This window comes from Tachyglossus aculeatus, chromosome 17 (assembly GCF_015852505.1).
Source record: "Tachyglossus aculeatus isolate mTacAcu1 chromosome 17, mTacAcu1.pri, whole genome shotgun sequence".
NCBI classification, from domain to species: domain Eukaryota; kingdom Metazoa; phylum Chordata; class Mammalia; order Monotremata; family Tachyglossidae; genus Tachyglossus; species Tachyglossus aculeatus.
The window spans coordinates 57733800-57759366 of record NC_052082.1 but is presented as its reverse complement, the minus strand read 5'-3'; the positions used below and the strand labels follow the sequence as shown (position 1 = coordinate 57759366).

Below are 25567 nucleotides of genomic sequence, written 5' to 3'. Positions count from 1 at the left end.
CTTGGGAAGTCCAAGTTGGCAACATCTAGGGACGGTCCCTACCCAACAGCGGGCTCACAGTCTAGAAGGGGGAGACAGAGAACAAAACAAAACATATTAACAAAATAAAATAAATAGAACATGTACAAGTAAAATAAATAAATAAATAGAGTATTAAATATGTAAAAACATATATACATGTCCGTGTCCCCCCACCCCACCTCTGGGATACATCTGGAGACCCCACTCCAGGAGAGGCGTCACAGCTCGGAGACAAGGGGGGCGGCCGTCTGGGCCCACCGCCTCCCCCAGCCCAGTCAGCTGTGTGACTTTGGGCAAGTCACTTCACTTCTCTGGGCCTCAGTTCCCTCATCTGTAAAATGGGGATCACGAGTGGGAGCCCCCCCGTGGGATGACCTGATCACCTTGTACCCTCCCCAGCGCTTAGAACAGTGCTTTGCACAGAGTAAGCGCTTAACAAATGCCATGGTTATTATTTTTATTCCGGGGGAAGGCCCGGCCCCCACGACAAGCAGGAAGAGCGAACGCAGAAACAGAGAAGTGGCAGGGGACACCGCGGCCGCGCCGCTCGTGCGACGAGCCGATTCCAAAATAGATGTGACGGCCGAACTAGTGATTCATTCATTCAGTCGTATTTATTGAGCGCTTACTGTGTGCAGAGCACTGGACTAAGCGCTTGGGAAGTCCAAGTTGGCAACATATAGGGACGGTCCCTACCCAACAGCGGGCTCACAGTCTAGAAGAAGCACCCTCATCGGGCTGGACGCGGGCCCTGCCCCACGTGGAGCTCAGTCAATCTCCATTAAAGATGAGGGAACTGAGGCCCAGAGAAGTGAAGCGATTTGTCCGAGGTCACACAGCAGACGAGAGCGGAGCTGGGATTAGAACCCGGGTCCTTCTGACCGTCGGGCCCTGGCTCTAGCCATTAGGCCAGGCTGCCTCCCAGCTAGGTAGACTCCACCGCTCCCTCCCTCCCCTAATTTCTGTTTCCCACGCTTGACTACGACTGAATGAATGACAGCCTGTGTCCAACCTGATTTGCTTGTATCCGCCGTAGTGCTTGGCTCATAGTAAGCTCCTAATATTTATTACTCTATTTATTTTATTTGTACATATTCTATTTATTTTGTTAATGTTTTGTTTTGTTCTCTGTCTCCCCCTTCTAGACTGTGAGCCCGCTGTTGGGTAGGGACCGCCTCTATATGTTGCCAACTTGGACTTCCCAAGCGCTTAGTACAGTGCTCTGCACACAGTAAGCGCTCAATAAATACGAATGAATGAATGAATGAATGAATGAATGAATGAATGAATGACTGTAAGCTCCTCGAGGGCAGGGATCATGTCCGCTAACTCCGTCGGGATCGCCCTGCTGCTCAGCGCTCTGCACACAGGAAGCGTTCAGTCCCGGCTCCGCCACGTGTCAGCTTGTTAGCCCCCTCCTTCCTCTCCCCCTCGTCCCCCTCTCCATCCCCCCCATCTTACCTCCTTCCCTTCCCCACAGCACCTGGATATATGGATATATGTTTGTACATATTTATTACTCTATTTATTGATTTATTTTACTTGTACATATCTATTCTATTTATTTTATTTTGTTAATATGTTTGGTTTTGTCCTCTGTCTCCCCCTTCTAGACTGTGAGCCCGCCGTTGGGTAGGGACCGTCTCTATATGTTGCCAACTTAGACTTCCCAAGCGCTTAGTCCAGTGCTCTGCACACAGTAAGTGCTCAATAAATACGATTGAATGAATGAATGAGCCCGCTGTTGGGTAGGGACCGTCACTATATGTTGCCAACTTGGACTTCCCAAGCGCTTAGTCCAGTGCTCTGCACACAGTAAGCGCTCAATAAATACGATTGATTGCCCGTGGGCAAGTCACTTAACTTCTCTGCGCCTCAGTTCCCTCATCTGTAAAATGGGGATTAAGCCCCCGTGGGGCCACCTGGTCACCTTGTAACCTCCCCAGCGCTTAGAACAGTGCTTTGCACATAGTCAGCGCTTAATACATGCCATCATTATTATTATTATTATTCTGTTCATCAGCTTTGGCTCTCCGGGTGGGCCCCATCTTGGTTTCTCTCTGGAACCGGTGGATGGGGGTAGACTGGGGGGCGTGGACGTGAACCTTCCCCTGAAGGCCGAAGAGGGGTGAGGGCTAAAGGAGCCCCCCAGGCCCCACTTTCATTGTCGTATTTATTGAGCGCTTACCGTGTGCAGAGCACTGGACTAAGCGCTTGGGAAGTCCAAGTTGGCAACATAGAGAGACAGTCCCTACCCAACAGCGGGCTCACAGTCTAGAAGGGCACGCGATTCCGAAACAAAGAGCACCCGTCATGACTCCCCGAGGCGTGGTACTCATCAATCGTATTTATTGAGCGCTTACTCTGTGCAGAGCACTGTACTAAGCGCTTGGGAAGTACAAATTGGCAACCTATAGAGACAGTCCCTACCCAACAGTGGGCTCACAGTCTAAAGGTCTACTCAGGAGATATCCCCGCTCACCACGTGCCCCGTTGTCCGCGGTCTCGCCTCCTCTGCCCTCACGCCCCCCGAGGGGGCCTGGGATCTCGGACCGGAGGAGGACGGGAAGGCGGACCACCCCGGGATCGATACCCGCCCATCAACGGCGGCCCCGTCCTCGGAGGACGATCAAGATCTGTCTCCCCCTTTTAGACTGTGAGCCCACTGCTGGGTAGGGACTGTCTCTATATATTACCAACTTGGACTTCCCAAGCGCTCAGTACAGTGCTCCGCACACAGTAAGCGCTCAATAAATACGATTGATGATGATGATGATGATGATGATGAAGTCACGCGGCCTCCCTGCCAGCCGACCCCGGAAACTGCCGTGGGCCCAAGTGGGCCGGTCTTATTTTGGTCCCGCCGTTTTAAGCGCGGAGAAGTTAGAACTCGCCTCCCCGGGGCGGAGACGACGGGTGCGGGCCCAGCTGGGCCGGGAGTTTCTCAGGCCGCCAAAAATACACCGGGCCCAACTGAACGTGAACCGCTGATTTGAGGTACATGTGCAGTTCGGTTCTCCGGTTTGTGTGTTTTTTCTTTTTTTTTCTCTTTCAGCTGCCCTTTTTTTGAAAAAAAAAAAAAATACCCACAGCTTCGATGCCAAAAAGATTTATTTTAGTCAAATGGCTAAGGGACTAGCGTATGCCAGAAGAAGTGAGTTTTAAAAATATAACTAGTCTGTTCAGCCCCAGTCACGTTTCGAGGGTAAAGGACGGGGAGAAATGCGGGTTATTTCCTGCCGTTATTCCCCTTGGGCTCAGTTCTTCCCCGGTCACCCAGGACCGGTGGTGTTGGATTAACCCTGCCCCCACGGAGCGCTCAGTACAGTGCCTGCATGTGGGCAGCGCCAAACAGATGCCACCGTCATTTTTTTTGGAAAGACTGGCGTCTTAAGGCCGACAGGGAAGCGGAAACTTTGGGGCACCGGTTGTTCTGCCCTCCTGGTACCTCGGGAAGCAGCATGGCACAGTGGTTAGAGCAGGGGCCCGGGAATCAGAAGGTCATGGGTTCTAATTCCGCCTCCACCGCTTGTCTGCTCCCAGAGAAGCAGCGTGGCTCAGTGGAAGGAGCCCGGGCTTTGGAATCGGGGGTCGTGGGTTCTAATCCCGGCTCCGCCACTTGTCAGCTGTGTGACTTTGGCACGTCACTTCACTTCTCTGGGCCTCAGTGACCTCATCTGTAAAATGGGGATGAAGTCTGTGAGCCCCATGTGGGACAACCTGATTTCCTTATATCCCCCCCAGTGCTTAGAATGGTGTTTTCAAGCGCTTAGCACAGTGCTCTGCACACAGTAAGCGCTCAATAAATATGATTAAAGGAATGCTCTGTGGCCATGGGCGAGTCACTTCTTTGTGCCTCCGTTCCCTCATCTGTAAAATGGGGATTGAGATGGTGAGTCCCATATCGGACATGGACTGTGCCCAACCCCATTTGCTTGTATTCATTCATTCAATTGTATTTATTGAGCGCTTACTGTGTGCAGAGCACTATACTAAGCGCTTGGGAAGTCCAAGTTGGCAATATATAGAGACGGTCCCTACCCAGCAGCAGGCTCACAGTCTAGAAGGGGGAGACAGACGACAAAACATATTAACAAAATAAAATAAATAGAATAAATATGTACAAGTAAAATAAATACATAAATAGAGTAATAAATATGTACAAACATATATACATCCTGTATATAGAAGCAGCAGCGACAGAGAAGCAGTGTGGCTCAGTGGAAAGAGCCTGGGCTTTGGAGTCAGAGGTCATGGGTTCGAATCCTGGCTCCACCCCGTGTCTGCTGTGTGACCTTGGGCAAGTCACTTAACTTCTCAGAGCCTCAGTCACCTCATCTGTAAAATGGGGATGAGAACTGTGAGCCCCCCGTGGGACAACCTGATCACCTTGTATCCCCCCTAGCGCTTAGAACAGTGTTTTGCACATAGTAAGCGCTTAACAAATGCCATCATTACTATTATTATTATTATCCACTCCAGCGCTTAGTACGATGCCTGGCACACGGTGCATATTTATTCTATTTATTTTATTTGGTTGCTATGTTTTGTTTTGTTGTCTGTCTCCCCCTTCTAGACTGTGAGCCTGCTGTTGGGTAGGAACCGTCTCTATATGTTGCCGACTTGGACTTCCCAAGCGCTTAGTCCAGTGCTCTGCACACAGTAAGCGCTCAATAAATATGATTGAATGAATGAATGAATGAATAGCAAGCACTTAACAAATGGCAAAATTATTATTAGTCCGGGAGACCTGGTTTCAGGGGCCCCATATTCATTCATTCAATTGTATTTATTGAGCGCTTACTGTGTGCAGAGCACTGTACTACGTGCTTGGAAAGAGCCCGGGCTTTGGAGTCTGAGGTAATGGGTTCAAATCCCGGCTCCACCAATTGTCAGCTGGGTGACTTTGGGCAAGTCACTTCACTTCTCTAGACTTCTTCTAGACTGTGAGCCCACTGTTGGGTAGGGACCGTCTCTATATGTTGCCAACTTGGACTTCCCAAGCGCTTAGTACAGTGCTCTGAACACAGTAAGCGCTCAATAAATACAATTGATTGATTCTCTGGGCCTCAGTTACCCCATCTGTAAAATGGGGGTGAAGACTGTGAGCCCCACGTGGGACACCCTGATCACCTTGTAACCTCTCCGGCGCTCAGAGCAGTGCTTGGCATGTAGTAAGCGCTTAATAAATACTATCACTACTATTCTCTCTCTCACACACACACACGCACACTCTGAACTGTGCTTATCAGAACATCGTGCTCATGAAAACAAAAACAGAGTATTACTTCACGGTATTAAGCAGTAAACTAAGGGCTGCAGAGAGTTTCTAGACTGTGAGGCCGTTGTTGGGTAGGGACCGTCTCTATACGTTGCCAACTTGTACTTCCCAAGCGCTTAGTACAGTGCTGTGCACAGTAAGCGCTCAATAAATACAATTGAATGAATGAATGAATAAAACAATATTACTTAATGATATTGAGCAGTAAACTAAGGGCTGCAGAGAGTTTCTAGACTGTGAGGCCATTGTTGGGTAGGGACCGTCTCTATATGTTGCCGACATGTACTTCCCAAGCACTTAGTACAGTGCTGTGCCACAGTAAGCGCTCAATAAATACGATTGAATGAATGAATGGAAACAAAACCAGAATATTACTTAATGATATTGAGCAATAAACTAAGGGCTGCAGGGAGTTTCTAGACTGTGAGGCCGTTGTTGGGTAGGGACCGTCTCTATATGTTGTCAACTTGTACTTCCCAAGCCCTTAGTAAAGTGCTGTGCACACAGGACGCACTCAATAAATACAATTGAATGAATGAATGAATGGAAACAAAAACAGAATATTACTTAATGATGTTGAGCAATAAACTAAGGGCTGCAGAGAGTTTCTAGACTGTGAGGCTGCTGTTGGGTAGGGACCGTCTCTATATGTTGCCGACATGTACTTCCCAAGCCCTTAGTAAAGTGCTGTGCACACAGGACGCGCTCAATAAATACAATTGAATGAATGAATGAATGAATGGAAACAAAAACAGAACATTACTTAATGATATTGAGCAATAAACTAAGGGCTGCAGAGAGTTTCTAGACTGTGAGGCTGTTGTTGGGTAGGGACTGTCTTTATATGTTGCCGACTTGTACTTCCCAAGCGCTTAGTACAGTGCTGTGCACACAGGACGTGCTCAATAAATACAATTGAATGAATGAATGAATGAATGAATGAATGGAAACAAAAACAGAATATTACTTAATGATATTGAGCAGTAAACTAAGGGCTGCCGTGAGTTTCTAGACTGTGAGGCCGCTGTTGGGTATGGACCGTCCCTGTATGTTGCCAACTTGTATTTCCCAAGCGCTTAGTACAGTGCCCTGCACCCAGTAAGCGCTCAATAAATGCGATTGAGTGAATGAATGAATGACTCCTGTGGGCCAAAATTTTCAGGCGGGTCCAAGTGTGAAATCTGAATTATCCGGGCAGCGCAAGCGGACCAGCTCCACGCCCGCTCACGGACGCATCCACCCGGAGCCGGGCTGCCGGCCGCCCCGTTCCCGGTCCGGGAGCCAGGCGCCGGCCGCGGACGACTTGGGTCCACCTGTGGAAGATCTAACGTACTCTCTGTCTCTTTTTTCTTGCCGCGGTCGTCGGCGAATGGCCGCCTCCTGCCTTCTCCTCCGGCGCCGCAGGATTTGCGCAAGCTCGTAGCTCCGTTGCTGAAGAGTTTCCAGGGAGAGGTGAGCGATTCCCCCGTCGCGTTCACTCTGAGCGGAGCCCTCTGTCCACAGCGGGGAGGGGGAAATCAGCCGGTCTGGGCACTAGATGCCACCACCACCACCAGCGTGCCCCCCGGGATTCCCTCCTCCTCCCCATCCACCTACCAAGCAGCACCAAGTTGGATGGGGTTCACACTCTTCTCCCCTCCTCTTCCCCCTCTCTTCATCCTCTCTCTCTCTGTCTCTTTTCTCCCTTCTCGTCCCTCTCTTCTTCTATCCCCCTTCCCCTCTCATGCTCCTCTGTCCCCTTTTTTCTCTTTTTCTCTAACCTCTGTCTTCCCCCTCCTCTCTCCCCCTCTTTCCTCTATTCTTTCCCCTCTCTCCTCCTCTTTTTCCCATTTCTCTCCTTCTCCCCTCTCTCCTCCTCTTTTTCCCATTTCTCTCCTTCTCCCCTCTCCCCCCCTTCCACCTTTTCTTCCTATCTTCCTCCGCTCGTCTCTCACCCCTCTCTCCCCCGGCCTTTCCTCTCTTGCGGCTCGGTGGAAAAGAGCCCGGGCTTTGGAGTCCGAGGTCATGGGTTCAAATCCCGGCTCCGCCAATTGTCAGCCGTGTGATTTGGGGCAAGTCACTTTACTTCTCTGGACCTCAGTTCCCTCATCTGTCAAATGGGGATGAAGACTGTGAGCCCCCCGTGGGACAACCTGATCACCTTGTAACCTCCCCAATCAATCAATCAATCGTATTTATTGAGCGCTCACTGTGTGCAGAGCACTGGACTAAGCGCTTGGGAAGTCCAAGTTGGCAACATATAGAGACGGTCCCTACCCAACAGTGGGCTCACAGTCTAGAAGGGGGAGACAGAGAACAAAACCAAACATATTAACCAAATAAAATAAAAAGAATAGATATGTACAAGTAAAATAGAGTAATAAATATGTACAAACATATATACAGGTGCTGTGGGGAAGTGAAGGAGGTAAGACGGGGAGGATGGAGGGGGGACGAGGGGGAGCGCTTAGAACAGTGCTTTGCACATAGTAAGCGCTTAATAAATGCCATCATTATTATTATTATTATTATTATTATTCTCCCCTCTTTTCCTTCTCTCCTTTTCTCCTTCCTCTTTTTCTCCCGCCTCCTCTGCCCTCTCCCATCTCTCTGCCACCTCCCCCGCCACCCTCTAGCGTCGCTCCTCACTCCCATGAAGTAAATGTCAGTTGCGTGCATTCTCAGCTCACCTGAAACCCATCTGGCTGGGGACGGACCCAGCTTCACATAAGCTAATTCTGTTCTGAAATGGGTGAGAAAAGCCGGGCCGCGGGCCCGGACGGGCCCGTGATAACGTGGCTGTGCGGCCACCTCGCCGGGCCACCCCAGACGCGCAACCACACGCCTTGCTGACCCTTTGGGTTGCCAGAGGCCCCGTGGTTTTTCGCGGGGATGCCCTGGTACCCGGACTGGTCATTTCACAAGTGGACACACGCCAGCTGCAGATTCTGGCCCCATCTCCTTGACCCCAGTGATTTTATTATCATTACTGCTGTCATCATGATTCCTATTAAAATCATGAGCCCCTTTGAGCCCCTTCCTTCCTCTTCCCCTCGTCCCCCTCTCCATCCCCCCATCTTACCTCCTTCCCTTCCCCACAGCACCTGTATATATGTATATATGGTTGTACATATTTATTACTCTATTTATTTATTTATTTTACTTGGACATTTCTATCCTATTTATTTTATTTTGTTGGTATGTTTGGTTCTGTTCTCTGTCTCCCCCTTTTAGACTGTGAGCCCACTGTTGGGTAGGGACTGTCTCTATGTGTTGCCAATTTGTACTTCCCAAGCGCTTAGTACAGTGCTCTGCACATAGTAAGCGCTCAATAAATACGATTGATTGATTGATTGATATTAAAATAATAGTAATAATAATGGCATTTATTAAGCGCTTACTATGTGCAAAGCACTGTTCTAAGCGCTCATCCCCCTCTCCATCCCCCTGGCTTACCTCCTTCCCTTCCCCACAGCACCTGTATATATGTTTGTACATATTTATTACTCTATTTATTTTACTTGTACATATCTATTCTATTGATTTTATTTTGTTAGTATGTTTAGTTTTGTTCTCTGTCTCCCCCTTGTAGACTGTGAGCCCACTGTTGGGTAGGGACTGTCTCTATATGTTGCCAACTTGTACTTCCCAAGCACTTAGTACAGTGCTCTGCACACAGTAAGCACTCAATAAATACGATTGATGATGATGATGCTGCAAAGCACTGTTCTAAGCGCTGGGGAGGTTACACAGTGATCAGGTTGTCCCACGGGGGGCTCGCAGTCTTAATCCCCATTTTGCAGATGAGGGAACTGAGGCACAGAGAAGTGAAGTGACTTGCCCAAGGTCACCCAGCTGACTAGTGGAGGAGCCGGGATTTGAACCCATGACCTCTGACTCCAAAGCCCAGACTCTTTCCACTGAGCCACGCGGCTTCTCTGGTGGTCGTTATTCACCTTTATTGGTGCCGGGTGGGCGGCGTCTGTCAGTCCCGGGGGTCGGGGGGCTGCCCTCCAACGGGGCAGGGGGCGGCTCGGGCCTTATTTTCATTGTTAATATGATTATCAGCAGTCGCTAATATCGTTATCATTGCAAGACACTAAGCGCTCAATAAATACGATTGATGATGATGATGATGATAGGGGAGACCGAGAGCACACTCTGAGGAGTAGGTCACAGGTGAGAGGGAGGGAATTGAAGTAAAATAATCAACTGCCTTGGCTCTTAGCCAAGTTCAGAGCGGTAAATAGGCCAAGAAATCCGCCAGGATGGCGGGTGGCCGGAACCAGGAAGACGGGGAAGTCGGTCCGGGAGGGCTTCCTGGAGGAGGGGGCTTGTGGGGAACGCTTTGAGGCCATGGGGGAGCATGTTCAGACAAAGGCAGGGTGAGTAGTCAAGCCGAGCGGGCAAGCTGGGAAACAGATAGTGGAGAGGCAACTCTCCGTAGCTTCGGAAATCTTTCTCCTCCACGGGCGGAGCCGTGACGGTTATGATTGTTACTCAGGGCAAAGAAACGCTCTCCATTCGCCCCTCAGCCGCACTGACAACTTGTACTTCCCTAGCGCTTAGTCCAGTGCTCTGCACACGGTAAGCGCTCACTAAATACGATTGAATGAATGAATGAACGAATGGCAAGGGTTGGCTTAGTCACCAGAAAAGCCATTTGCCCTTATCAATCAAGCAATCAGTCGTATTTATTGAGCGCTTACTGTGTGCAGAGCACTGTACTAAGCTCTTGGGAAGTCCAAGTTGGCAACATATAGAGACAGTCCCTACCCAATAGTGGGCTCACAATCTAAAAGGGGGAGACAGAGAACAAAGCCAAACATACTGACAAAAAATAAATAGAATAGATATGTACAAGTAAAATAAATAAATAAATAGAGTAATAAATATGTACAAACATCTATACGTTATATACAGGTGCTGTGGGGAAGGGAAGGAAGTAAGATGGGGGGGTGGAGAGGGGGACGAGGGGGAGAGGAAAGAAGGGGCTCAGTCTGGGAAGGCCTCCTGGAGGAGGTGAGCTCTCAGTAGGGCCTTGATCAATCAATCAATCAGTCAATCGTATTTATTGAGCGCTTACTGTGTGCAGAGCACTGTACTAAGCGCTTGGGAAGTACAAGTTGGCAACATATAGAGACGGTCCCTACCCAACAGTGGGCTCACATCTGACCTTTTGGGACAGAAAGTCAGCATGGGTTTCCACTGGGGGCTTCCCCCATCTATCTCCGAGTCAGCAGAAGCAGTGCGGCCTAGTGGGTGTTTCACAAGCCTGGGCGTCGGAAGAACCTGGGTTCTAATCCCGACTCTGTCGTTTGACTGCCAGGTGTCCTTGGGCAAGTCACCTCACTTCTCCGTGCCTCAGTTGCCTCAACTGTAAACTGTGAGTGACTGGGAACCCCAAGTGGGAAACGGAGAAGCAGCGTGGCTCAGTGGAAAGAGCCCGGGCTTTGGAGTCAGAGGTCACGGGTTCCAATCCCGGCTCCGCCAACTGCCAGCTGTGTGACTTGGGGCAAGTCACTGCACTTCTCTGGGCCTCAGTTACCTCGTCTGTAAAATGGGGATTAAGACTGTGAGCCCCCCGTGGAACAACCTCATCACCTTGTAACCTCCTCAGCGCTTAGAACAGTGCTTTGCACATAGTAAGCGCTTAACAAATACCGTCATCATCATCATCATCAGAATGGTGGCCAAACCTGTTGTGCGTTCAGTACAACAGGAGAAGCAGCCTGGTGTAATGGATAGAGCACGAGCCTGGGAGCTCTGCCATTTGTCTGCTTTGTGACCTGGGGCGAGTCACTTCACTTCTCCGGGCCTCAGTTGCCTCATCTGGAAAATGGGGATTGAGACCGTGATCCCCATGTGGGATGGGGACTGTGTCCAACCTAATTTGCTTGTAATAATAATAATAATAATAATGGCATTTATTAAGCGCTTACTATGTGCAAAGCACTGTTCTAAGCTCTGGGGAGGTTACAAGGTGATCAGATTGTCCCACGGGGGGCTCACAGTCTTAATCCCCATTTTCCAGATGAGGTAACTGAGGCACAGAGAAGTGAAAGGACTTGTAGCCACCCCAGCGCTTAGTACAGTGGCTGGCACATAGCAAGCGCTTAACAAATGCCATTATAAAAGAAAAAGTGACTTTCCGAGATCACGCAGCAGGCCGGCGCGGGGGCAGCCGGGACCGGAGCTTGAGTCACCTGACACGGAGCACCGGGCCCTCTCCACTGGGCCTCACCGCCCAGCGGGGCGGGGAAAAAACCCATCCGCAGCGGCCGAGTGGTTGACCGCTTCCTTCTGGGAAGAGCGGGATTGAACCCTCCGCACGGATTCATTCATTCAGTCGTACTTATGGAGCGCTTACTGTGTGCAGGGCACTGTACTAAGCGCTTAAGCCGGGCCCCCTCCACACTAAACCCAAGTCGGGCAGGGGTCAGAGGGGCCGAGATCGCCCGGCGAGTTACGTGTTTCTGGGAGACCCCCACCAGCCCGGGGGCTTCCCTTGGTCAGAAGTGACCTCCTGTCCCCCCGGCGCCCACCCTGGCTCGGGGGGCCGTGTCCTCCAACGGAGACACGTTGATGCCCTCCCTCTGCCCATCCGCCAAGCTAGCTCTCTTCCTCCCTTCAAGGCCCTACTGGGAGCTCACCTCCTCCAGGATGCCTTCCCAGACTGAGCCCCTTCCTTCCTTTCCCCCTCTTCCCCCTCTCCATCCCCCCCGTTGTACCTCCTTCCCTTCCCCACAGCACCTGTATATATGTATGTACATATTTATTACTCTATTTATTTTACTTGTTCATATCTATTCCATTTATTTATTTTGTTAGTATGTTTGGTTTTGTTCTCTGTCTCCCCCTTCTAGACTGTGAGCCCACTGTTGGGTAGGGACTGTCTCTAGATGTTGCCAACTTGGACTTCCCAAGCGCCTAGTACAGTGCTGTGCACACAGTAAGCGCTCAATAAATACAATTGATTGATTGATTGATTGAGAGATAGGCAGGAGCGTAGGAAGGGCCCAGTGGAGGAGGGGGAGAGAGAGCGTGACTGAGTGGTGATGAGATAGATGATCACTCATCATCAAAGAGAAGCAGCGTGGCTCAGTGGAAAGAGCCCGGGCTTTGGAGTCAGAGGTCGTGGGTTCAAATCCCAGCTCCGCCACTTGTCAGCTTTGGGCAAGTCACTTCACTTCTCTGGGCCTCATCTGGAAAATGGGGGTGAAGACTGTGAGCCCCCCGTGGGACAACCTGATCGCCTCGTAACCTCCCCAGCGCTTAGAACAGTGCTTTGCACTTAGTAAGCGCTTCATAAATGCCATCATTATTATTATGATTATTCTGTGCATCCATCGTTGGCAGAGAGGTCCCAACCGAAAGCCGCCCGGCCACCCCCCACACACACTGCCCACACCCCACTGTTGGGTAGCGACTGTCTCTATATGTTGCCAACTTGGACTTCCCAAGCGCTTAGTACAGGGCTCTGCACACAGTAAGAGCTCAATAAATACGATTGACTGACTGACCCCCCGGCTCGGATGGATGCAGCCAGCAGGACTGGGTACGCCGGGGAGGTTTGGGGTTTGGGGTCCGAGGCTTCGGGCGCCAGAAGGATTTCCCATGGCCCGCCCTCCGGACCCCACGGACCCGGTCCCGGTTGGGAAGAGGATGCTGCCGGCCTGGGGCCTGGAGGATGGAACCCGGAAGCTGAACTCGGCCAGCTTCGGCCCTTCCTGCCCTGCTTAATCTCCCGCCCTCCCTCCCGCCACCCCGGAGGAAGGGGATTTGGGGGGACGGCCCTCCGAGGACTTCGGCGCCGCCCTTTTCTCCTTTCATTTCCTGGCGGTAATTTCAAAGGCCCTAATTAATGCCCCGTCTGACCCAGGCTCAGCCTAGGACGACTCAATTAGGGGCGGCAGCAGAACTGCGGTTAAGCGTTCAGGCCAGCTTCCTGATGGAAAACACATTTTCTCCTCCAAAGCTGCAGCTGGTTTGGTTCTGCTCATGCAGAAAAAGTTTATAACCTTGCATAACATAGGAAATGAACGGTTGAGAGAGAAGCCAAATTCAATTTCAGTCAGATATCTGGAGGATAAGCCCGTGATCTATGGAAGCGAAGGGAGTGAACAGTGCGTGTGGATGTGGAAAGGAGCGGATTCAGCAGTCTATTAATCACGGCCGGCCCGGGTGCCGTGGTGGTACTAGCCCCGGCGTCTAGTATAGGGGCTGGCCAGCGGCCAAGCTCTCCAGAAGTTAACCTCTTCAGGACCCCAAGCGGCTCTCAGTCGAACCGATGTAATTTTGTGGTCAGAAATAAGCGGTCGGGACGGAGCGGGAGCTTTGGAGGCGGCAGCGGGCCCGAGTGGTAACAAATCGGTCCATGTTGTGGAAGTCGATGGCACGTGTCCGGATCCCGGGCCAGCGTCCCGTCCACTTCAGGTCGGGCGTCAACACCGGCCCGGCACGAGCCCCACCAAACCGAGGCGCTTGTCGAACGATCCGGAGTTCGTGGTTTCAGGAGGTCACTGACTCCAAAGTCCTGTCAGCTAGCGGCCGAGGGGCCCGGATGACCGGGGGAAGAAGAGCCCCCTCCGCGTTCTTCCCACCCTGCCGTCGCATCCCAGGTCCCGGGTCGAGTTTGGCGACGTCAAAGGCACGGCGTCTCCCGGCGTCCCTTGGGGAGTGGCCACCGCACAGGCCGGTTTTCCACCGACAGGATTCGGGAAGCCCCGGCCTCAGCACGACCCGGAGAACTAAGCAGGGGATGTCTAGCCGACGGCGGAAGAGACAGGAAAACCGGGAGAATGGCGAATCGGCTCCACTGACTGGCTGGGGCGTTGTGCTCCCCAATTCTGTTGGAGGCCCAGGAAAGATCAGTCCGGACCGTCTAGGGAAGCACCGGCTTGGACGGGGGCGACGGACAACGATGGAACAGCTCAGTTCAGTTTGGAAGGTTCTTCCAGCCGGGCCCATGCCGTCTCCCGAGATACAGTGGAAACGAGAAGCCGGGCCCAACTGGTGGTTGAGGCAGAAAGCGCTTAGTACAGTGCTCTGCACACAGTAAGCGCCCAATAAATACGATTGGATAAATGAATGAACCCTTCCCAAGTGGGGGGTGGCCGAACCCTCCCCGTTCGGAGACCCCCGGGCCCTTCCTCTCAGCGGTAACGTGCTCACGGGCAAGAGCGTTTCCAAGCTGACGGGCCCTGCAGATCGTGCATTCCGACTCGCTTATCAATCAGTGGTAATAATAATGATAATAGTAAAGGTGATGGCATTTATTAAGCGCTTACTCTGTGCAAAGCACTGATCTAAGCACTGGGGAGGTTACAAGGTGATCAGGTTGTCCCACGGGGGGCTCACAGTCTTCATCCCCATTTTACAGATGAGGTAACTGAGGCCCAGAGAAGTGAAGTGACTTGCCATAGTCACACAGCTGACAATTGGCGGAGCCGGGATTTGAACCCGTGACCTCTGACTCCAAAGCCCAGGCTCTTTCCACTGAGCCACGCTGCTTCTCCGGCTTGTACGGAGCTGGCTCGCTGGTACTTATGGAGCGCTTGCTACGTGCAGAACGCTGTGCCAAGCGCTTGGGAGAGTACACTGTCTATGGCGTTGGTAGACCAAATCCCAGCCCTCAAAGCTTTCCATCTAGGAGGAGCTTACAACCAACCGTGTCTCAGAGTCTTTGTTCAAATCCCAAGGGTCGAGAGCTTTCGCCGATCGAAAAATTGGGGGAATTTGTCATTTTTGGATCACTGGTCTCAAACGAAAGAAATCAGCCTCATGAGGAACGTGTGACCAGCCGGAGAATTCTGTAACTCGAGTGGGGCCGTCCGGTTCCGGAATTGTGAGCGAGGAGAAAACGGGGAAACGCTAACCACCCCGATCCCTGATTCCCCGCCGAAAACAGCCAGGAGTCAGTCAATCTGTAGCATTTATGGAGTGCTCCCTCTGTTTCGGGCCACTGTACCGAGCGCTGGGAAAAGTACGACAGAGTTAGTTAGCAGGATCCATACCCTCAAGGAGCTGACGACGGTCTCAGCGGATCACAGTTCCCCAAAAGGAGAAAGCGTAAACTGCCTTTGGAAAAGGCACATGTTAAAAACGAACCCCCGGAGAGTTCAGAAATAAGGCCCACGTTCAAATGGCAGGCGCATTTTTGAAAGTGTGAATAAAATATGCAGAGCATTTCATACTTTCGCACAGAATTTAGTTACATCTGTACCGTGGGGATTAAAAATAGAGAAATTAAGCAGCCTGTCAGATTTGGAGTGGGTGAGCAAGTTGGGGGCGGGGACTGGTGGGGGACCGACTTGACAGAAGAGTACAAAAAGAGCAAGGAATGCTGTCTGTCCCCGGAGTCGGGCAGCTGGTCCGGCTTTCCGGGCCAGGGCTGTCCTCCCGGCCCCCTCCACCGTGGCCCCTATGGCTGTCAATCAATCAATCAATCAATCGTATTTATTGAGCGCTTACTATGTGCAGAGCACTGTACTAAGCGCTTGGGAAGTACAAATTGGCAACACATAGAGACAGTCCCTACCCAACAGTGGGCTCACAGTCTAAAAGGGGGAGACAGAGAACAGAACCAAACATACCAACAAAATAAAATAAATAGGATAGAAATGTACAAGTAAAATAAATAAATAAATAGAGTAATAAATATGTGCAACCATATATACATATATCCAGGTGCTGTGGGGAAGGGAAGGAGGTAAGATGGGGGGATGGAGAGGGGGACGAGGGGGAGAGGAAGGAAGGGGCTCAGTCTGGGAAGGCCTCCTGGAGGAGGTGAGCTCTCAGCAGGGCCTTGAAGGGAGGAAGAGAGCTAGCTTGGCGGAGGGGCAGAGGGAGGGCATTCCAGGCCCGGGGGAGGACGTGGGCAGGAGGATGACGAGGATGACGTGGCTGTCGGAGCAGGGACTCGCGGCTTCGCCCGCCCCAGGCCTCTGGCCAGACCTGAAGCCTTCCAGTTGGGATGGAGAATGCCCAGAATGGTGGCTTTCTGCCTGGCTATTGGATAGGCCCCCACACTGGCCTCCGGCAGCCCCAGGGCAGCAGAGTCGGGGCGGCCGGCTGGCCCCGCGACGCTTCGGAGCCGGGCAGACGCACATCCGCTCGTGTGGATCGGCCCCTGATCTGAGGACCGAACGTCGCCCAGGTGTCTTCATCTCTCCACTCAACCGGGCAGCGTGGCTCAGTGGAAAGAGCCCGGGCTTTGGAGTCAGAGGTCATGGGTTCAAGTCCCGGCCCCACCGCTTGTCAGCTGTGTGACTTTGGGCAAGTCGCTTCGCTTCTCTGGGCCTCAGATACCTCATCTGTAAAATGGGGCTGAAGGCTGTGAGCCCCACGTGGGACAACCTGATCACCCGGTAACCTCCCTAGTGCTTAGAACAGTGATTGGCACATAGTAAGCGGTTAATAAATGCTATCATTATCATTATTATTATTAACTGGTGACCCCCGCTAACTCGTCTGGTTCCCCCTGAGCCCGCAGGACCCCTCCCGCCTTGTCCAAATCTCTTCTCCCATCCCCACGTGGTTTTCCGTCCCCAAGCCGCGTTCCCCTCTGGAATTCTCCTAGACTTTTCATTTTTCCCGTAAGCTGGTCTCCCTGGTTGGTGGGCGGGGGGCCGGTAGGAGAAAAGGTGCAGCAAATCCTGCACTCGAGGGCTGTCAAGAGTACGGAGGGGACCCCGCAACCCCACTTCCTTCTCTCTGACTCGCCACATCTCACTCCTTCTGGGTTAGCGGGGACTGAATCCCGCGTGGTGAACGCCCCAGCCGGGCCGCATAGGCAGCGGGGACCAACACTCCCCCGCCTCCCTGCAAAAGGGATTTAGCCAGAGAAGACAGTGTGGCTGTAGAGCCAGGAAAAGGGATCTGCAGTTTCCTGTCCTTTCCACTGAGTCGACCCTCCAGCGAAAGAGAACTCCAGGCATGTAGAATCCCGCATTCTTGAAGGGCCCACATCCTGTAGAAATGGTCGGCCGGCCTTGTTTCCGCGATGATATCGGGGAAGGCGGGGGGGGGGAAACACGGTTAGCCGGGTGGGAGAGGGGTTTCCCAGGGTGTCGGAGCCATCCTCGGGCCCGGGCGGCCAGAGCCACCTCATGGGGCCGAGGGGGCTTCCTCGGCACATGGAAGGGGCAGACTCCACAGGGCGCTTCGTGGGGACGAGGGAGCTGGGGAGGCCACTCTTCGGGGACCAGCAAAATATAGCCGGATGGCAACCCCCCTTTGAGCCTCTTTTGTCCCCGCTGCAGAGCCCCTGGTAATAATAATGTTGGCATTTGTTAAGCACTTACTATGTGCAAAGCACTGTTCTAAGCGCTGGGGGGGATACAAAGTGATCAGGTTGTCCCATGTGGGGTTCACAGTCTTCATCCCCATTTTACAGATGAGGTAACTGAGGCTCAGAGAAGTGAAGTGACTTGCCCAAGGTCACACGGCAGACGTGGTGGAGTGGGGATTCGAACCCATGACCTCTGACTCCAAAGCCCGGGCTCTTTCCACTGAGCCACAATGCTTCTCCCTGGTGTGTTCTGCTCTGAGCTTCCGGCAAGGCAGGAAGGGGAGACCTTCCGAGTACCAGGCGGTGAATAATTATAATAGCGATGGTACTTGTTAAGAGCTTACTATGTGCCAGGCACTGTTCTAAGCGCTGGGGTAGACACAAGATAATCGGGTTGGACACAGCAGTCCCTGTCCCACATCGGGCTCACGGTCTTAATCCCCATTTTACAGGTGAGGGAAATGAGGCCCGGAGAAGTGAAGTGACTTGCCCAAGGTCACGCAGCAGACAAGCGGCAGAGCTTCCGACCCCCGGGCCCGTTCTCTATCCACTGGGCCACGCTGTGTCTTGGCCACTCGTTTCTAGCAGTTGGCATTTCCAATTGGCCCTGGTGTTTGTGTTTGCCCCAAACTCTCAACGCCCTCCGCCCGGGCCGGAGTAACCCATTCATTCATTCAATCGTATTTATTGAGCGCTTACTGTGTGCAGAGCACTGGACTAAGCGCTTGGGAAGTCCAAGTTGGCAACGTAGACGGTCCCTACCCAACAGTGGGCTCACAGTCGAGAAGAGAAGAACCCATTCCTCTTCCGCTTCCCATCAGACCCTCCCGAGCCCAGCAGGTGCTCGGAGACGTCAGGAGCCGATTGGGTCCCCGACCCGGGTGGAGGTGAGATGCTTTTTCTGTTCACGAACAAATCTGAGATTTCTGTTTTCTGCCCTCCCCTTTAGATTGATGCACTGAGTAAAAGAAGCAAAGAAGCAGAGGCTGCCTTCTTGAATGTCTATAAGAGATTAATTGACGTTCCAGGTAAGCCGGGGGTCGATCCCTGTCCTCTCGGTCGGAGCCAAGCGCGGGTCCTAGCCGTTCGCCCCAGCGGCTGCGTTTATTGAGCGCCTGCTATGCTCTGAAGGCGAGAGCCCCTCGCCTAAAATCCCCATCCCCTTTTCACCCCACGCTCGTGGTGAGGAGTCAGCGCTGTGCGCCTTGCTGAGCGCTTGGGAGGATGCAGTAGAATTAATAGGGAGGATTCCCGCCCTCAAGGAGCTTGCGGGCTAGTGGGGACACCGAGGCAGAAATCATTGGAAATGGGGGAGGGAGATATGGCTGGGAGCCTGTGCTCCGGTGGTAGGAATTGTAAGGCGGCTGTGGGATGTTCTGAGCACCTGAGGACTGAGGCGGTCAGTCAATCCGTCAGTGGGATTTATTCATTCCATCGTATCTATTGAGCGCATACTGTGTGCAGAGCACTGGACTAAGGCTTGGGAGAGGTCAGTAGAACGATGAACAGACACATTCCCTTCCCACAATGAGGTTGTAGTGTAAAGGGGGCATTTACTGTTAGCAGAGCCAGCGTGACTCAGTGGAAAGAGCCCGGGCTTGGGAGTCAGAGGTCGTGGGTTCTAATCCCGGCTCCGCCACTTGTCAGCTGGGTGACCTTGGGCAAGTCACTTCATTTCTCTGGGCCTCAGTGACCTCATCTGTAAAATAGGGATTAAGACTGTGAGCCCCACGGGGGACAACCTGATCACCTTGTATCCTCCCCAGTGCTTAGAACAGTGCTTTGCCCATAGTAAGCACTTAATAAATGCCATTATTATTATCATTATTTTTATTATTAATAATAATAAGTGCTTGGGAAAGTACAACAGAGATGGTGGACCCAGTCCATGCCAACCAGGAGCTTACCGCCTGGGAGCAGGGGGAGGGGGGCCAATCATTCAATCAATCAATCAATCAATGGATGTTCTTTTCCCCGTGGATATGACCACCCCTCCTCTTCCACGGTGTTGTCATTATTATTAACAGCAATAATAATAATAATAATAATGCCTGTTAATAATAATAATGATGACGGTATTTGTTAAGTGCTTACCATGTGCAAAATACATAGTTCTTGGCGCTGGGGGGATACAAGGTAATCAGGTTGTTCCACTTGGGGCTCACAGTCTTAATCCCCATTTTCCAGATGAGGGAACTGAGGCCCAGAGAAGTGAAGTGACTTGCCCAAAGTCACCCAACTGACAATTGGCAGAGCCGGGATTTGAACCCTTGACCTCTGACTCCAGAGGCCAGGCTCTTTCCACTGAGCCACACTGCTTCTCACGCTGTTAAGCTCTACTCTGTGCCAAGCACCGTTCTGAGCTCTGGGTAGATATAAGTTAATCAGTTTGGACACAGTACCTGTCCCACATGGGGCTCACACTCTTATCCCTATTTTACAGCTAATAACAATAATAATAATAATAATAATAATAATAATAATAATAATAATAATAATATTTATTAAGCGCCTACTATGTGCAAAGCTCTGTGAAGCCCAGGGAAGCAAAGTGACAGCCCAAGGTCACACAGCAGACATGTGGTAGAGCCAGGATTAGAACCCAGGTCCTTCTGACTCCCGGGCCGGTCTTTATCCACTAAAGCCACTTCATGCTTTGTGTTGCTGCCCTCCCTTAGCCGTTACTGGATCGTCCCTATCCCTTCAGTTTCTCAAACCCTGACTCGCCTTTTGGTCCTTCCCACACGGTGCCTTTAGGTGTTTTTCTCACTGTCGCGTGCGGGACGCTGAGGAGTCGGAGCCCCCGGCCAGGGCGAATTTTGGATCCAGCCGTTTGCCGTCCGTTATTTACGTCCCAATAACTGTGCGGGAGTCGAAGTCCCCAGTAGAGTGGCAGAGGGGCAGGGGAGGGGATGCGTGTTTTTCCGGTAGGGCCGGGTGCTTAAGCAGTTCCCAGTCCTCGGGGCTGGGAACCCCACCCTGGTCTCCGCGGTGGCGGAGGGTTTCTTGGGGGGTCCCGCGCTGACAGTACAGTGCTAAGCACTTAGTACAGTGCTCTGCACACATTCATTCATTCACTCAATCGTATTTATTGAGCGCTTACTGTGTGCAGAGCACTGTACTAAGCGCTTGAAAAGTCCAAGTTGTCAACATATAGAGACAGTCCCTACCCAACAGTGGGCTCACAGTCTAAAAGAGTACGCTCAAGAGTGCACAGAAAGCGCTCAATAAATACAATTGAATGAATGAATGAATGAATGAATGAATGAATGACTCGGGAGGAGGACCCCATCCGCCCAGGGACCCCCTGAGGAAGAGATTCCTGGGTTCTGCGGCCCCTCCGCCTTCCTCCACTCCTGGTTGGCATGGATTGGGTCCACCATCTCTGTTGTACTTTCCCAAGCACTTATTAATAATAATAATGGCATGTATTAAGCTCTGGCAACTGGATTTGCTAGTATGCTCCCCATCGCTTAGTACAGCGCCTGGCACAGAGTAAGCGCTTAACAAATACCATTATTAATAATAATAATGACATTTATTAAGCGCTTACTACGTGCAAACCACTGTTCTAAGCCCTGGGGAGTTTACAAGGTGATCAGGTTGTCCCCCGTGGGGCTCACAGTCTTAATCCCCATCGTACAGATGAGGTAACTGAGGCACGGGTTCCACTCGTCCCGTTTGAAAGAACCATCGGGTGTGAGGTGTTTGCGCCGTCCCTTTAGTGTGTCAGTGGGTGGGGTGGTGCGGGGGGGGGATTCCTCATAATCTCCCCTCTCCCCCTCACCCCAGTCTGCGGTAGATTTGGCTTCACCAGTCGCCCACTGGGACGGTCACTGGTTTCGGCCATTGGAGAAGAGACTGGTTATCGTCCAGCGGGATGAGGGAGCAGCCCGTGCCCCCCGCCCCCTGGTTCTCCACGGGCACCGGCTGAGGGGCTTCCCGGCCCTCTCCCGAAGATGTCTCTTGCCCCCCAGCTTACCGAGCCAGCCCATCCAGGCTGGACCCTCGTACCACCGGCCGCACGACCCCGTTGCGCGCTCGCCACCGGGACCGCGGGTCTCGTCGATCCGCTTCCCCGCAGCACGACCCCCTCGAGGCGCCTGCCGCTGTCAGAACGCCCGGCCGCCGGACCACGGGGACGGTCGCCAGCGGCCGGCGGTTCCCCGAAATCGATCGAGCGGCGGTATCGGTGGAGAGCCTTCCGGGTGCCGGGCACCGTGCTGACCTCTGAGCACTCGCCGCCACCGAGGCGGGAAGGCCAGGGGAGGGGAGAGAGGTGGGAGGCCGGGGTTCAGCGGGAGGAAGCGGAGGAGGCTGGGCCCGAGGTGGCGTCCCCCTCTTCGGGGAGCCAGAGAGGTCACGGGCGTGCCCGAGGTCACCCAGCAGACCCAGGGCCCCCGGGGACTAGACCAAACTCTTTCCTCCGGGCCCCGCCGCCTCCGGTTAGACGCCCGTCTGAGGTCCTGCCTGGCATGAGCAGGTTTCTGGGGGACTGTTTGAAGCTTCACGGCCAGGTCAGAGGTCATGAGAAAGAGCGAGAGAGAGCACAGAGCGGGGCTCAGAGGAAGCCCAGCTCGGGGAGCGGGCGAGGGCATCCTTGGACCGAAGAGCGGGTCTGGGGCCCGAGGCGAAGAGGCCCGCCGGGGCCCGCCGTCAAAGGCGAAAGAAGCGGCAGCCGTCGGGATTTCCGTCCGTTCGGCCTCATGTTCGACGCTCCCTCCCTTCCTTCCTTCCTTCCTTCCTTCCGAGGTGGGTCCCCTTCGGGAGCCATCATCATGGGGGGAGCGAGGATTGGATTCATTCTCGGCACATTGTCTTAAGCAGAGGAAATTATAACGCCCACCCACACTCAAAGAGTCATCCCCCACCCCACCCCCCCGAGAAAAAAAAAGAAATGTATTTTAAGAGTCGGGATAAAAGAAACCCAACACCAAAGAGTTAGCTGGAGCCATAGAGCTGTTAAAGCTGTCATGTTCTCACTCTGGACGTGATGCCTCCCGGTTCCTGTGGAGCAAATAATAATAATATAATAATAATGACATTTATTAAGCGCTTACTATGTGCAAAGCACTATTCTTGGCGCTGGGGAGGTTACAAGGTGATCAGGTTGTCCCACGGGGGGCTCACAGTCTTCATCCCCACTTGGCAGATGAGGGAACTGAGGCAGAGAGAAGTGAAGTGACTTGCCCAAGTGGTGATTTGAACTCATGACCTCTGACTCCAAAACCCGGGCTCTTTCCACTGAGCCACGCTGCTCCTCCAGCCTCCTTTGCTTCTCCAGCAAAGCCTCCAGAGCGTAACGGGGCTTGCAGGAAATGACCCCTGACCTCACCGTCCGAGGTGATGGCAACAGGGGGGCTTTCTGAGGAGGAATAGCCGTTTATTCAGGTTTAACTTCTGTGTGCGGAGAACTGTACTGAACGCCAAGAGAGAGTACGCAGCAGGGTCCTCGTCCGAGTCAAAGGCTCTTCTAACTCAGGGTGCCCCAGTCCAAGGGCAGAGTAGGTTGGCTGCCCCGTGAGCCCCACGGGGGACAACCTGATACCCTGTATCTACTCCAGCGCTTAGAACAGTGCTTTGCACATAGTAAGTGCTTAATAAATGCCATAAAAGAAAAAAGTCACGCGTTCCCCACTCTTAGACGAAATAGCCCCGCAGCTCCAACTTCCAAAAAGTCCCTCTCGATGCCCAAGCGTTTCCTGACGCTTCCCCGGGGACTGGTGCGGGAAAGGCCGCAGGATCATGTTCTCTGTCTCCCCCTTTTCGACTGTGAGCCCACTGTTGGGTAGGGACTGTCTCTATATGTTGCCAACTTGGACTTCCCAAGCGCTTAGTACAGTGCTCTGCACACAGTAAGCGCTCAATAAATACGAGTGATGATGATGATGATGATAAGCGCCTAGTTCAGTGCTCTGCACCCAGTAAGCGCTCAATAAATACGATTGAATGAATGAAGCCCCCGGCAGCCAGGCAGAGCGACCTCAGCTCGGTGTCCATCCCACTCGACTCTTCTCCCTTCCCGGACACCCCGGGCGGCAGCGATCGTCCAGGTGGGGAGGAAGCTTTGGTCAGGTGAACCTTGGGGAAATTATAATAATGGCATTTATATATTTATATATAAATATATATATAAATATATATAGATTTATAATGGCATTTTTTATGCGCTTACTATGTGCAAAGCACCGTTCTAAGCGCTGGGGAGGTTACAGGGTGATCAGGTTGTCCCACGGGGGGCTCACAATCTTAATCCCCATTTTACAGATGAGGGAACTGTGGCCCAGAGAAGTGAAGCGACTTGCCCAAAGTCACCCAGCTGACAATTGGCGGAGCTGGGATTTGAACCGATAAAATGAGTCGTTTTTCCTCACCTGACTTGTACTTCCCAAGCGCTTAGTCCAGTGCTCTGCACACAGGAAGTGCTCAGTAAATGCGATTGATTGATTGATTGATTGAAGGGTGGGTGTGTGTTTAATAATAGCATTTATTAAGCGCTTACTATGTGCAAAGCACTGTTCTAAGCGCTGGGGAGGTTACAAGGTGATCAGGTTGTCCCACATGGGGCTCACAGTCTTAATCCCCATTTTACAGATGAGGTAACTGAGGCACAGAGAAGTTAAGTGACTTGCCCAAAGTCACCCAGCTGACAATTGGCGGAGCTGGGATTTGAACCGATAAAATGAGTCGTTTTTCCTCACCTGACTTGTACTTCCCAAGCGCTTAGTCCAGTGCTCTGCACACAGTAAGCGCTCAGTAAATACGATTGATTGATTGAAGGGTGGGTGTGTGTTTGTGCGACTGTGTGTACGCGGGTTCACGCCTGGGCTTACGGCGTTGTGTGTGCGCCCACATGCGTGAGGCCGTAAGTCTGTCCGTCGCGTTCCCGTCTCCCCTCCTCACCCTCCCCGTGCAAGCAGCCAGGGTGGTCCCGGCCCCCTCCATATCGAGCCGGCTTTTCATCAGTTGCTCATCAGCATGCTAATTGCCGTATGACTAATTACGCCCTGAATTCCAGTTGATTTTCTTAATGAGACAGCTGGGTTAATTATGGAATCGTATGATTCCATTAGCCTCCCGTGTCCCGGCGCAAAGTAGCGCGCGCGGGGACGTGATGGCATCACCCAAGGCGGGCTTGTGAAGAGGCAGGGGGGCAGGGGGAAGCACCCGCTCCCTGCCAAGGGGCGGCGGGATGGGGTCAAGCGCTTAATATAATAATAATGGCATTTGTTAAGCGCTTACTATGTGCAAAGCACTGTTCTAAGCGCTGGGGAGGTTACAAGGTGATCAGGTTGTCCCACAGGGGCTCACAGTCTTCATCCCCGTTTTCCAGATGAGGGAACTGAGGCCCGGAGAAGTGAAGTGACTTGCCCAAAGTCACCCAGCTGACAGTTGGCAGAGCTGGGATTTGAACCCATGACCCCTGACTCCAAACCCGGGGCTCTTTCCACTGAGCCACGCTGCTTCTCTCTGCACCCAGTAAGCACTCAATAAATACAGCTGAATGAATGAATGAATGGGGTGGCGAGTTGGGGACGGGGCGGCAGCCATGCTGGGACCCCCATGGGAGCACACTCAGTGGTATTTATTGAGCGCTTCGGATATGGAGGGCACTTTGCTAAGCATCATTTTCATGAGCGCTTACTATGTGCAGAGCACCGACCTGAGCACTTTTTAGACTGTGAGCCCACTGTTGGGTAGGGACTGTCTCTATATGTTGCCAACTTGGACTTCCCAAGTGCTTAGTACAGTGCTCTGCACACAGTAAGCGCTCAATAAATACGATTGATGATGATGATGATGAGAGCACAATCCAGCAGAATTAGCAAACAAGCTCCCCGCCCACAATGATCTTACAGTCTAGCGGGGAGACGGACATTAATAGGAATAAGTAATTTATAATAATAATTGTAATTAATATTAATTCATTCATTCAGTCGTATTTATCGAGCGCTTACTGAATGCACAGCACTGTACTAAACGCTTGATATTGA

At 52.3% G+C, this 25567-nt stretch overlaps 1 protein-coding gene across 1 annotated transcript in view; it reads left to right on the top strand.

The window, feature by feature from the left end:
* CUX1 (cut like homeobox 1) overlaps positions 1 to 25567 on the top strand; it is a 301376-nt gene that overhangs the window by 157673 nt on the left and 118136 nt on the right. The window contains 2 exon segments of the mRNA XM_038759292.1: positions 6707 to 6754; positions 18523 to 18601. Of these exon segments, the coding sequence (XP_038615220.1) occupies positions 6707 to 6754; positions 18523 to 18601 (127 nt within the window).